The sequence below is a fragment of the Rhincodon typus genome, chromosome 3 (assembly GCF_021869965.1).
Source record: "Rhincodon typus isolate 14 chromosome 3, sRhiTyp1.1, whole genome shotgun sequence".
NCBI classification, from domain to species: domain Eukaryota; kingdom Metazoa; phylum Chordata; class Chondrichthyes; order Orectolobiformes; family Rhincodontidae; genus Rhincodon; species Rhincodon typus.
This window is the reverse complement of record NC_063334.1, coordinates 32,264,066-32,277,086: the sequence shown is the minus strand read 5'-3', so window position 1 is coordinate 32,277,086 and position 13,021 is coordinate 32,264,066. Positions and strand designations below refer to the sequence as shown.

Here is a 13,021-nt window from a genome sequence, read left to right as displayed (position 1 = left end):
GCAGTGACAGGAGAATCAGGCTCAGGGAAATCAACCTTCATCAATGCCATGAGGGGCCTTCGGAGCGATGATGAGGGAGCTGCTGAAACTGGTAACATTGAAACAACAATGGAGCCAATTGGGTACAAAGATCTCAAAATGTCAAATGTCCGTTTCTGGGATCTGCCGGGAATTGGAACAACAAGATTCCCAGCAGATAAATATCTGAGGGAAATGAACTTTGAGACGTACAATTTCTTCATCATTATCTCACACTGCCGGTTCAGAGAAAATGATGCAGAACTTGCCAAAGAAATTAGACGGCTTGGGAAGAAATTCTACTTTGTTCGATCTAAAATTGATAATGATATCAAATCAGTGAGAAATCATTGCACAATATTTAATGAAAAGGAGGAACTGGCGAAGATCAAGAATGACTGTGTCAAAAATTTACAACAGGCAGGGATCCCATCACCCAGTGTTTTCCTGATATCAAATTTTGATCAGTGCCTTTATGATTTTAATCTGTTAAAACATTACATTATAATGGACAATTTATCCCACGGATCTGTTTCCCCATTTAATTAGATCATGGCTGATCTGCGTTTATTTTTATCTATTCCTGTTGGTTCTGTAACCCTTCAAACTCTTACTAAACAAAACCTAATTTCAATTTTGATAGTTTCAGTTGACCCCCAGCTTGAATAATGTTATGGTATGAGGGGAGTGGCCGGAGTTCTACAATTCCACTTCCCCTTGTTTAAGCAAGTGCTTCTTGACCTCAACCCTGTTGGACAAAGACTAATTTTATGTTGATGCACCTCTCTTTCGACTGTCTCACCAGAACAGTAATTTCCTTTTATCCAGCCTTTCAAATCCTTGATTCATCCTTTATTTAGATGGGGAGATGGGGATATTGTGGTAATAACAAAGGATAAGTAATCCAAAACCCCAAGTTAATCTTTGGGGACTTGGGTTCAAATCCCATGATGGCAGATGGTGAATTTTGAATGCAAAATGAACTTTAAAGGTAGCTTAATGGTAACTGTGCAACTACTGTTGATTGTTGGAGAAAACGCATCCAGCTCACTACTGTCCTTTCCTGATCTGGCCCAGATGAGACTCCACACACACGGCAATTTGGCATTAAACTGTCCTCCAGGCAAATTTGGGCAATAAAGGCTGACTGAGCTAGCGATGCCAATATCCTGTGAATGAATGTGAAAAATTTGAGAAATAAACTAGCAAGGCTGTATTGGGAATGGTACTGAGTATATTGTTCTTGCAGAGGGCCATCACAGACTCAACAGGCTGGATGGCCTGTTCCTGTGTCATAACCATTCAAGGTCAACTAGATCACCTGTTAGTTTTCTTTTAATTCAAGGAAACACAGGTCTATGTTATATTATCCTCAGAGCTCAATCTCTTTTTCTGCCATGGTATCTTTCCACTGAATCCCACCAACCCACTCCTGAGGTATAGGACATAGAACTGTTGGCAGTTTATCCAGCTCAGGTCTGATCAGAGCTCTGCATGATTGAAGTAAACTTAAAATCCTGTTGACATAAAGACAAAAATTTGATTAGTCTTTTTTTTGTACCTGTCCACTGACTGTAGGAGAGAATCTTACAGAGATGATAATCTTTCAGGAGACAACAGAGTTTGAGGCATGTGGCAATTTTATTGACATAGTCCGCCTCGATGTGAGGGTTCAATTACCATCTTGATCTGCAGCTCAGATCAGAAGAAACTGACACTCTAATTTCAATTTCAAGTAAAATGTCTTTTATATATTTTTCTTGAAACATTAACATGGTGGCACACACTCTCTTCCCATGTATACTATTAGTTAATTAGATCTGGGTCAGCTATGATTGGGTTTCTAGTCCATCATTCAATTAGTAATCTTGTTGCTTTAATCTGAATGGCCCCTTTTGCTATGTGGGAAACTGAACTTTCCATGGCTGCTTGTAACTTTTTCTGTCTCAACTAGAACAGATAAGGAAGGCCCCTTACAATTAGTTTTAAACCTTTCTTTCTAATATTTTAGTGATTAGTGTGTCTGTAAAAACTATATATATCCTTCTATAACACCTTGAAATCTATATCTATGATTACCTTAAGAATCTTAATTAAAACCTATTTGTAGTATTATAACTGATTGAATAGAAAAAGACTTAAATAACTAATTGGTATGAAATGTTCTTATCTTTAGGGTAGCAAAGAACGTTGCACATCCAATCTTACTGAAAGGAAACAGGTAGCTATTGTCCTCTGTGCTGAGAACACATTAAATAAGTGCTTATCACACTTTATAATTTCTGTTAAACATGTACTGCAAAGCTTGTTGGGATTGTTGTCGCTCATTTTTTGTTGTTGTTTCATGGGCAGCCCTAACAACAGGTCTGAAACTGTTCTTTCTCCTTAGGAATCTCCTTTTTCTTGGACTCCAACTTGCAGCCTACTTCTTCTGCCCCATGTGCAGTCTTCCTCTCCTCCCTAATCTAACAGCTTCCTGCTCCCTAACCTTGCAACCTCCTTCTTCACCCCAACCGAACAGTAGTTTCTGCCACCCACCTGCTTCTTTTTACAATCCTTTTCTGCCTCCATCTTTCCACTCCATTAGAGCCTACTCTTTCCACTCACATGTTTCCATTCCCACCCTCAACCTTCCCCTTGACCAGTCTCAATCTCCTCCTTCTCCACCCTCTTGGAGCTTACTCCTTTCTGACCCCAATACATTACAGCCTCTTCCTTTCCCTCCAAAATCTTGAAACATCCTCCTTTCCAATTCTACCCCTTGAAGGCTTCATGTTTCACTCCTCCAACCCCTTGTGGCCTCCTCCTTCCAATCCTTGGTCCCACCTGCCTACTATCGCAGAGGCTCAATCCCATGTTCAACTCCCCCAGAGGCCCATTCCTGGCTGACAATAATGCCAGTGACTTTCTCACCTAAGTCACTTACCTTCCTAGCTGTCCAGTGAAGCAGGACTGAACTTTTCAGCAGTAAACATGGCATAGAAGCAACCTGTGAAAGAAGGAACATGAGAATCACAGAATCTCTGATTGGAGCAGATCATCACAGATTTTGTTTCTCTCCTGCAAATGAGCAACTTTGCACTGTTTGGTTGCACTGGGCGGGTAATGGGGTATCTGCTCAAAATTCTGGCCTGGCCCCCAATGATTAACACTATGGGTATCCCTCTCCCAGGCCCTGCTGTGTGGCAGGGTCTTTGAAGGATTATGAAGGATCTTGACCCAATAACAGTGAAGGAATGACAATATAGTTCAAAGTCGGGGTTAGGAGGGGAATGAGCAGTGGGTTTTGCAATGCATTGTCTCTCCTAGCTTTTCTAAGTGGTAGAGGTAATGGGTTTGAAAGGTGCATTCCACTACTCTGTGTGGAAGAGTAGTTTTTCAGTGCCTGAGCTCACTTGAGGTTTGTGATTGTTTCCTGTAAACGCTGAACTCAAGTAAACTCTTACTCATCTATCATTCCTCTGTTCAGAAACCTACATTGGTTCCCAGTCATGTAATGATTTGATATAAACATTCTCTTCTGGTTTTTCAAATATTCCTGTGGCTTTCTTCCATACATGTGGAACCTCCCAAGTCTCTATAACTCTCTGAAGTATCTGCATTTCTTTGCTTCTGGCTTTTTCTCCTCCTTGATCTGAATCACACCACCCACAGCCACTGTGCCTTCAACTGCCTAACTCCTCCACACTGGAATTCCCTCCTTAAACCTTTCTACTTCTCTGTCTCCCTTTAAGACACACCTTAAACTCTATTTTTTTGATCAAACATTTGGTCAACCCCTTGTATCTGCTCATGCAGCTCAGAGTAAAATTTTGTTTGATAATGCTCCTGTGAAACAGTTTGGAGCAATGCTAAAGGCTCCATATGAATGGAAATTGTTGTATCCATGGTTTTCAGTCTAAGTTTTAGAACTTATTTCCATCATCATCAAGTTGTAGTATATTAGTTTTGGATTCCTCAATGCAAACAAATTTGTTTCTCTCCTGTTACTAGCAGTGGACCTCTTCTTTTGAAGATGCATTATGTCCACTGGATGTTCAAATTTTACACACAACAAGTTAAATGTGTTTCAATTATAGTTCCTATCTCAGCAGAACAACTTGTTCAAATTATATATGTTCAAATAACCATGAGTTGTAACCCATACCTCATTAGCTTTGCTCAAAACGCTCAGTTGTCCACACACCAGAAGTTAGGAGTATGATGGAATGCAGCTCCACAAACAGTCAAGGAGCTTGACACAAGCAAGGACTAAGTGGCCCACTTAATTGACATCACATCGCCACATTCACTCCCTCCACCATTGATGCTCAGTAGCAGCAGTACGTAACATCTACACTGTAGAAGTTCACAAATTCTCCTTGGACAAAACTTTCCAAACACATAATAAAAACCGAATGAACTGTGGATGCTGTAAATCAGGAACAAAAACAAAGTTGCTGGAAAAGCTCAGCATGTCTGGCAGCATCTGTGAAGAAAAAATCAGAGTTAACATTTTGTGTTTGGTGACCCTTCCACAGAACTGATGGTGGCTGGGAAAACATAAATTTTCAGTGCCTGAGCTCACTTGAGGCATGTGAATGTTTCCTGTAAACTCTGAACTCAAGTAAAGTCTTGCTCATGTTTCAGCCCTCTGCTCAGAAACCTCAGAAACTGAGGAAAGGTAACCGGAACTAAAACGTTAATTCTGATTTTTTTCTTCACAAATGCTGCTAGACCTGCTGAGCTTTTCCAGCAGCTTTGTTTTTGTTCCTTTCCATACACATGACCGCTGTCATCTAGAAGGACAAGGGCAGCAAATGCCACCACCTACAAGTTCCCCTTCAAAGCACACACCATTCTGACTTGGAAATAGATCACTACTTCCAATGTTGCTGGAACAAAATCCTGGATCTCCTTTCCTAATGTCATTGCAGGTGTACCTATATCAAGTGGACTGCAGTGGTGCAAGAGAGCAGCTTAGCAGCATCTTCTCAAGGACAATTAATGCTGGGCAATAAAAGCTGGCTCATCCAGTGTTGCCAACACCTTATGAATGAATTTTTAAAAAGTTTTACAATAAGTTAATGCTCCATTCTGTAGAAGTCTAACAATGGAGACAGACATTTCCAGTGACACTGTATTGTCAAAAATTCATTACATGGAATGATAAAATGTATAATGGCAGAAAAACAAAATTCCACAAATGGCACTTTCTATTTTGATTTTATTCAGCGTATTCGTTACCATTCAAAGTAATGCTTTATAGTCAATGTTTAGTCATAGCAGTCTTGGATCACTCAGTGAATGCAGTGAATGGGAGTATCTAAAGTTTATGTAGATGAGGAAGTTTACGTCCAAATCTGTTAGCCTTATTTCCAAATACTTACTCAGAAGGTTGACTATTAGAATTAAATGCATCACTTTTTGGACAACACTCTGGATTTCATCTTTTTGAAATATGAAAGACAGTTTGTTCCTTCAAAACATTAAGTGCCTAAGCGGTCTCTGTCTCAGAACTAAAACTTGGCTGCGGTACAAGCAATAAGATTTACAGCATCAATCATTGCCATTGAAAAGGGCTGAAAATGAAAATATCCCTTTACTGAATTCTGGGATCTAGGTTTATTGTGGAAAATGTTTTACTTGGCAGTTTAAAAGGCCTGGCTGTTAAATGTACGCATTGCTATCAGTAGTAACATCATCCTTTAAAAGTCATTAAAGTCTTATGTTGCCCACTGAAAGATATAATTATTCATTACATTTAAATACATGACAATCTCTAGTGCTAGAAAGCTTTTCACTTTTTTTGGTATGAAATATAATTATTTTATAAGCAGAAGGAAAATCTGTTCACTGATGCATTCTAAACTACAATTAACTATCTGGCTCAACACATTATTTAAATTTTTGTGTCAAGCACCTTGTTACGTGATTGTGAGTTCAGGAGGCCATATTGCCTGTCCAGTGCAGGACTTGGGAAATATGTGCTGGGCTGGAATAGAATTTGAAGAGAAGGGGCTAGAATCCAGTTATTGTGGTCCATGCAGGTACCAAAGTAGACATGATAAAGGAGGTGGTACAGTAGATGTCAAATTAAAAGGCAGAGGTTCAATGATCATAATCTCTCCATTATAACCTGAGTCATATACAAAATGGCGTCAGGAAAATTTGATTAGAGAGAAGGATATATGGCTCAAAGCCTGGTGTGAGAGAAGTGGGTTCTGGTGCGTGGGGCCTTAGTCTCAGTACTATGGAAAATGGGATCTATACAAATGGGAGAGTTTCCACCTGAACTGTTCTGAGATCAGTGTTCTTTCCAGCCACATAACTAGGAAAGTAGAGAGGATTTTAAACTGAATGGTGGGAGCAAGGTTTAAACTTTGGAAGATGTGATTAATCAAAGAATAAAGTCAAAGCCAAACAGAAAGGTTTTAATACAGGAAATGATAAACAGACTGTGACAGGAAAGGGTAGAATACAACAATTCAACAGTCAGTCTAGAATTTACAAAGAGAATGAAAGGATAAAGCTAAAGGTTCTGTATTTGAATGCAAGTATCATTTCAAACAAAACAGATGAACAAAAAACACAAATAGAAATGAATAAATACAATCTGGTAGCCACTACAGAACATGCCTGCAGGATGACATGGATTAGGACCTGAATGTTGAAAGGTACAAGACATTTAGGAATGACTGGAACCCAGGAAAATGTTAATGTTAATTAGCGTAATAGTGGGGGATGACCTCAGTTCAGAAAACAAAGATGTGGAAACAGTTAGGTAAATTTGACAAATGATTAAGACAAGAAGTCAGTTGTGGGAGTGGTGTCTAGCAATGCCCCACCACCCCCTCCCCCACCATAGTAACCATGCAGTGGATGGGGCATATATGAAGAAATGGTGAGATGAGAGCCTCTCAGGAAGGCATGGTGATAATTGTGGGAGATTTTAAACCACATACTGACTGGGAGATCAGATGGCTCCTGTGTCTGTGGTGAACTAGAAATGTTAAAGATTGTAAGAAACTAAAAGTAAAGGCACATATTTATGCAAGGCCAGATGGTTAGTCAGATATTGTATAGAATATAAAAACTGAAAGACAGAACATAACATTAATCAAGAGGATAAAATTAGAGCATATGAGAAAGCTAGCTATGCATATAAAAGATAGTAGGAGTGCTCTACATATTTAAAGAGTTTACAAATTATTGTTGTTCCTATAGAAAGTGAGATGGAGAATTAATGACAGAAATAAGGAAATGGCAGATGAATTGAACAGGTATATTATATCTGTCTTCTCTATTGATAATATCCGAGAATGTGATATTTCACAAAATATTTGAGAAAGAGGAACTCAGGAAAATCACAATCACAAATAAGTGACATTCAGTAAATTGCTGGAACTGCAGACAAGTGCAAGGAGTCTGATGGGCTTCATTTGAGAGTCTTTCAAGAAATGGCTAGTGAAATAACTTATGCATTGGTTTTAAATTTCCAAAACTCGCTTGATTTGTGGACAATCTCCTTACAATTAGAAGATAGTAAATGTAACCTATTAATTCAAAAAAGAAGGGAAACTAAATCAGGGAGCTAGAGACTAGTTAGATTAACATCTATCACAGGGAAAATGTTATCTAAGAGTTCAATGAGATCTTGATCAGATAGGCCAATGGACTGAGAAGTGGCAGGTAGAGATTAATTTAGATAAATTTGCGCTGCATTTTGGTAAGGCAAAAACAGGCAGGACTTATACTGTTAATGGTAGGGCCCTGGGGAGTGTTGTTGAATAGAAGGACATGACAGAGCAAGTTCATTGTTCCTTGAAAATTGTGTCACAGGGAGACAGAGTGGTGAAGAAGGCGTTTGGCACACTTGCCTTCAATGGTCAGACCACTGAGTGTAGGAATTGGGTCACCATGTCACTGCTGTACAAGACATTGGTGAAACCATTTTTAGAAAACTACTTGTAATTCTGGTCACCCTGCTACAGGAAAGGAGCTGTTAAACTAGAAATGGTACAAAAAGAAATATACAAGGAAGTTGCCAGGACCGAAGTATTTCAGTTATAAGGAGAAGATGTTTAGGCTGGAACTTTTTCTCCCTGGAGCATAGCAGGTTGAGGGCTGACCTTAGATATTTATAAAATCATGAGGGGCATAGATTAAGGTGAATAGCTGAGGTCTTTTTCCAAAGATAGGACAGTCCAAAACTAGAGGGCTTAGGTTTAAAGTTAGAGGGGAAAGATGGAAAAAGGATCTGAGGGGGAACTTTATCACAGAGCAGATGATGTGTATATGGAGGAGCTGCCAGAGGAAGTGGTAAAGGTGGGTATAATTACAACATTTTAAAGACATTTGGATTTGTACATGAACAGGAAGGGTTTAGAGGGATATGGGCCAAATCCATGCAAACGGGACTAGTTCAGGTTGGGATACCTGGTCAGCATGGATGAGTTGGACTGACCAGTTTGTTTCCATACCAATATGACTCTATGACTCTAAAGTACAGCAGGGAACTTGGATAAATTCAATATAATCAGGTGGTGATAAAATGATTTTGTAAAAGGAATTCATGTTTGATCTATTTATTGGAGTGCTTTGAGGAGATTGCATGTAATGTGCATAAAGGGGAACTAGTGGATATAGTGTACTTAGATTTCCAGAAGGCACATGTTAGCATCTCACATCAAAGATTATTGTGGAAAATACATGCTTGCATTAGGGGAAAGCATACTGGCATGGATAGAAAATGGCTTGGCAACAGAAAGCAGTAGTTGGAGTAAATGGATATTTTCCAGGTTGGCAATATGCAATGAGTGGTATATCACAGAGATTAGTGCTGCGACCTCAACTGTGTATAATCTAAATAAATTACTTTGATGAAAGGACAGAAATTACAGTCACCAAATTTGTTAGAATCTTAGTGATAGGTAGCTCAGTAGGTTGTGATGAAGAAATAGACTATTACAAAAATATATTGACAAGTTTAGTGAAAGGGCAAAGATGTGGCAAATGTAGTTTTATGGAAAAATGTGAAGTTGTCTATTTTGGCAGGAAGAATGAAAAAGCATATTGTCTAAATGATGAGAGCTTGCAAAGCTGAGCAACAGAGGAATTTAAGTGTCCTTGTGAAAGAATCATAAAAGATTAGTGAGGAGATACAGCTAGTAATTAAGGAAGCTAATAGAATGTTATCATTTATCATGAGGGGAATTGAATACGAGAGTATGCAGGTTATACTTCTGTTATAAAGGGCATTGGAGAGACTCCATCCCGAACATAATTCACAGTATTGGCCTTTTTATTGAAGTAAAGGTAAAAAACATTCGAGGTAGGTTAGAGAAGGTTGACTAGATTAATAACTGGAATAGGCGGATTGTCTGGGGAGGAAAGGTTGGACAGGCTAGGCTAGAGATTAAAAAAACTAGACTTGACTGAAAATGTAAAATCCTGAAGCATCTTGAGAGGACAATGTTTTGACTTATGGAAGAATATAGAACTAGTAGTTAGTGGTAAAATAATTAGCAGTCATCCACTTAAAACAGGCAAATGTTTTCTCTGTGTGTTTCAATTCTTTGGAATGATTTGTACCACCTTTTCAGAAAAGAAGGGGTATTTGAATGTTTTGAAAGCAGAAGTTGATAGTTTAGTGTTGTGAAGTTTACCGGGGGAAACAGGAATATGGATTTGAGGTTACAATCAGATCAGCAATGATTTTACTGATTGGCAGAGCAGACGGAAGGGCCTGAATGACCTATTCCTACTTTGCATGTTAGTATGTTTTACAACGCACATCAAGGCAGTCAAATTGATTCGTCCAGGCAATGTCTGGCTTACAAAGCAAGCTATCCCAAATGCAGAAGCCAATTGCAATAAAGGCAGTGTCAGTGATGTTCCAGCTAGTGAACCAGAGTCAGAATTCTGATTATATTTTCTCACAGAGCTCTGTGAATGTGTCAGATGTAAATGTTTGTTCCTTGATTTTCTTTGTCCTGGATATCTGAGGTTTCAAATTCTCATAATTCAATCATTCATGGGAAATAGGTGCCATCAACAAGGCTATCATTTAGTGAGAAGTTGGTGTTGAGCCATTTTCTTTGACGTAAGTGAGTTGATTGCTAAACCAATTCAGGAGACAATTAGGAGTCACATAAAGATCAGGTTGGGATAGAATGGCAGATCTATTTCCCTGAAGAACATCAGTGAACCAGGTGGATCTTTACAGCAATCCAATATATTTCACGGTCACCATCACTTGCAACAGCTTTTTATTCTCGAATTATTTAATACAGTGAAATTAAATTTTCCAGCTACCATTTTGTGGGATTCAAATTAATTTCTGTGGATCATTAGTCCAAGCTTGTGTGTTTTTTTTAATGTGCTTCTCTTAGATGTCAACATATCAATCACACGCAAGGATTGATGAAGCAAGAATATGGGCTCTTTATTTAAAAGTAAGGGTATATAGAGAAAATTTTCACTGGCAGTTATGAATGGTGTATCTGATTCCTACCACTGCTCCTTCAGACTAAAAAGTCATGAGACGAATACATCATGCCCTGTTGAGATGTGTAATGATTGATAATAGTTTAAGATGTATGTCCTCAAAGGTATATGCACAACTATCACAACATGTTCTAGTAGCTTAATCACATTTCAACATAGAGCTAAGTTACTCATTATTTATTTAATCACATTGTGAAACGGATTGCAACATCTTATGTTTGCACGTCTATTGTTAATCGTGTGAAAATCCAGAACCTGCTGCCAGTGATTCTCTGCACATTCATGGGATACACTGCGTAAATCCTTTCAAATAAAAATAAATCAGAAATCACCAATTGCCACACACCCGCCTCGATAATTTCCACATTTTATTCTCTCAATTTTGCTGTACAAACTCATGAAAAGGTCACATTGTCAAATTATAGTCATGATGGTGTGTAACTGGGTTTTAAAAAAAGTTCATATGCAAAGAATTCTGAAGGAGAACAAAAATTGCGGGAAAAAACTCAGCAGGCCCGACAGCATCCGTGGATAGAGAAAAAGAGTTAACGTTTTGGATCCAGACACCCTTCTTCAAAATTGTGGGTGGCCAGGCAGATAACATTGTTATAAAACCACAGGTACACTTTCCTTTAATAGCTGAAGCACAGGATATATAAAACAGGGGAGATTATAACAGAATTGTATGAAACAATAGTGCTGGTCACTGCTTTGTTTGAATGTTTAACTAGATCAGAGGGATTACAGAGAAGACTTTCAAAACTATTGGCAGGACTGGAGAATTCTAACTGTGAGGAATGATTTGACAGGCCAAGTTTGTTTACTTTGGAACAGAAGAAGCTCCGGGGAGATTTAATTAATATGTATAAAATTGAGTCCCTCGAAAAATGGATAGGAAGGATCTGAGAGCTGTCAATTACAGATCTAAGGTAATTTGTAGAAAGATTACAGGAGAATTGAGGGGATATTTTTCACTCAAGAAGACGGTGGAATAAAAGTGAGGTACAGGCAGTACCTTATTACATTTAAGAACAATATTTGCATTCACACTTGTACTGATATATAGACAAATCCTATGGATTAAGAACTGGAAAGTGGGATTAGATTGGATGATTTATTTTCCCTTGGCACAAATGCAATAGGATTAATGACCTCTTCTGCGCTGTTAAAATTCTATAATTTCAAATGCTTCCATCTCATGGTAGAACGTCCATGAATTTGAAATAATATTTTGGTTAATGATTAAATTACATTTTATGCTTTAATCTCATTTCTTTATTTCATGTCTCAATCTTTATTTTGCATTCTGTAAAGTTGCAAAAAGTAAACAACTAAATCTATCGGTTAGATTCAGATTACCCTGGAAGGGCAAGATATCTCAAAGTTTGAGCAGCAGGTGAAACTAGCCGTTTCATGTTGCTACTATGCAGTAGAATCATAGAGTGCAACTCATCCATGCTGACCAGGTTTTCCAAACTAAATTACTCCCACTTACCTGCATTTGGGCCATATTCCTTTAAACCTTTCCTATTCAAGTACTTGTCCAAATGCCTTTTAAATGTTGTGATTGTGCCTGCCTGCTGGCATCAAGTCAAAGCAGCATTCTGACTAGTAAAGAAATAAAAAAAAGGTGGTAAAGAAGTTTCACTGCCAGTGTGATGTCAGCTACTTCCTGAACACTGGTGAACCATATCAAACAGTAAAACACTTTGGCTGCTTGCAACAAGCATGATACTGACCACACTCAAACTTGCAAAATTTGCGACAGTGTCCAGCGCTAGATGTGATTCTACAAATGGGACACTTGTTGGATAACCCAAAGTTTGAAAAGAATTATGTTAATAACCATTTAAAGATTCCCAGTCAGGCTGTCACTTGCACGTACTGGAAACTACATATGTTAATACACAAGACCCTGTTCTTCAGATCATTAACATGCATTGTACCTTTGCAAGTCAACAAGATTGATGATGGCCGTTTGCTGTTGATATTAAACAGAGGTTAATGGACAGATGTTAATCCTTTCCCTGTTCAGCCAGCCTGTTTCAGTTATGGAGGGAAGAAAGGAGGATCACACATCAAAAGGTGCACAGATGAGAATATATCTTGTACATCAGACTGGGATGTACTGCTGTGATCATTGTTTTACTTGTGGTGCTGTGACTTATAATTATCAAGAAAGGTCAAAACAAATGTCAATTTATTCAGAGGACTGCACCCTTAGCAGTTCAAAATTCCCAGAGTGAAAACCATTATGGCATTTTTGACAACACAAATTTGATCCATCATAACATAATGCAGCCCTGGGGCAATGTGCGTGGAAGCAGTCCCTGAGCAGCACAAGGGGAACGAGTCCCAGAGCAGTGTGAGGAGAAACGGATCTCAGAGCAGTGTGCGGGTAGCATCCCCTGAGCATCGTAAGGGGAAATGAGTCCCTGAGCATCGTAAGGGGAAACGAGTCCCAGAGCAGTGTGCGGGGAAGCGAGTCCCAGAGCAGTGTGCGGGGAAGCGAGTA

The 13,021-nt window shown here is 38.8% G+C and overlaps 1 protein-coding gene across 1 annotated transcript in view; it reads left to right on the top strand.

Annotated features, from left to right (window-relative positions):
* LOC125487829 (T-cell-specific guanine nucleotide triphosphate-binding protein 2-like) overlaps positions 1-2,187 on the top strand; it is a 100,591-nt gene extending 98,404 nt beyond the window's left edge. The window contains exon 5 of the mRNA XM_048620232.1: positions 5-2,187. Coding sequence (XP_048476189.1) covers positions 5-567 — 563 coding nt within the window. The 3' untranslated portion in view covers positions 568-2,187. The remainder of the gene's footprint in view (positions 1-4) is intronic.
* The last annotated feature ends 10,834 nt before the right edge of the window (positions 2,188-13,021 follow it).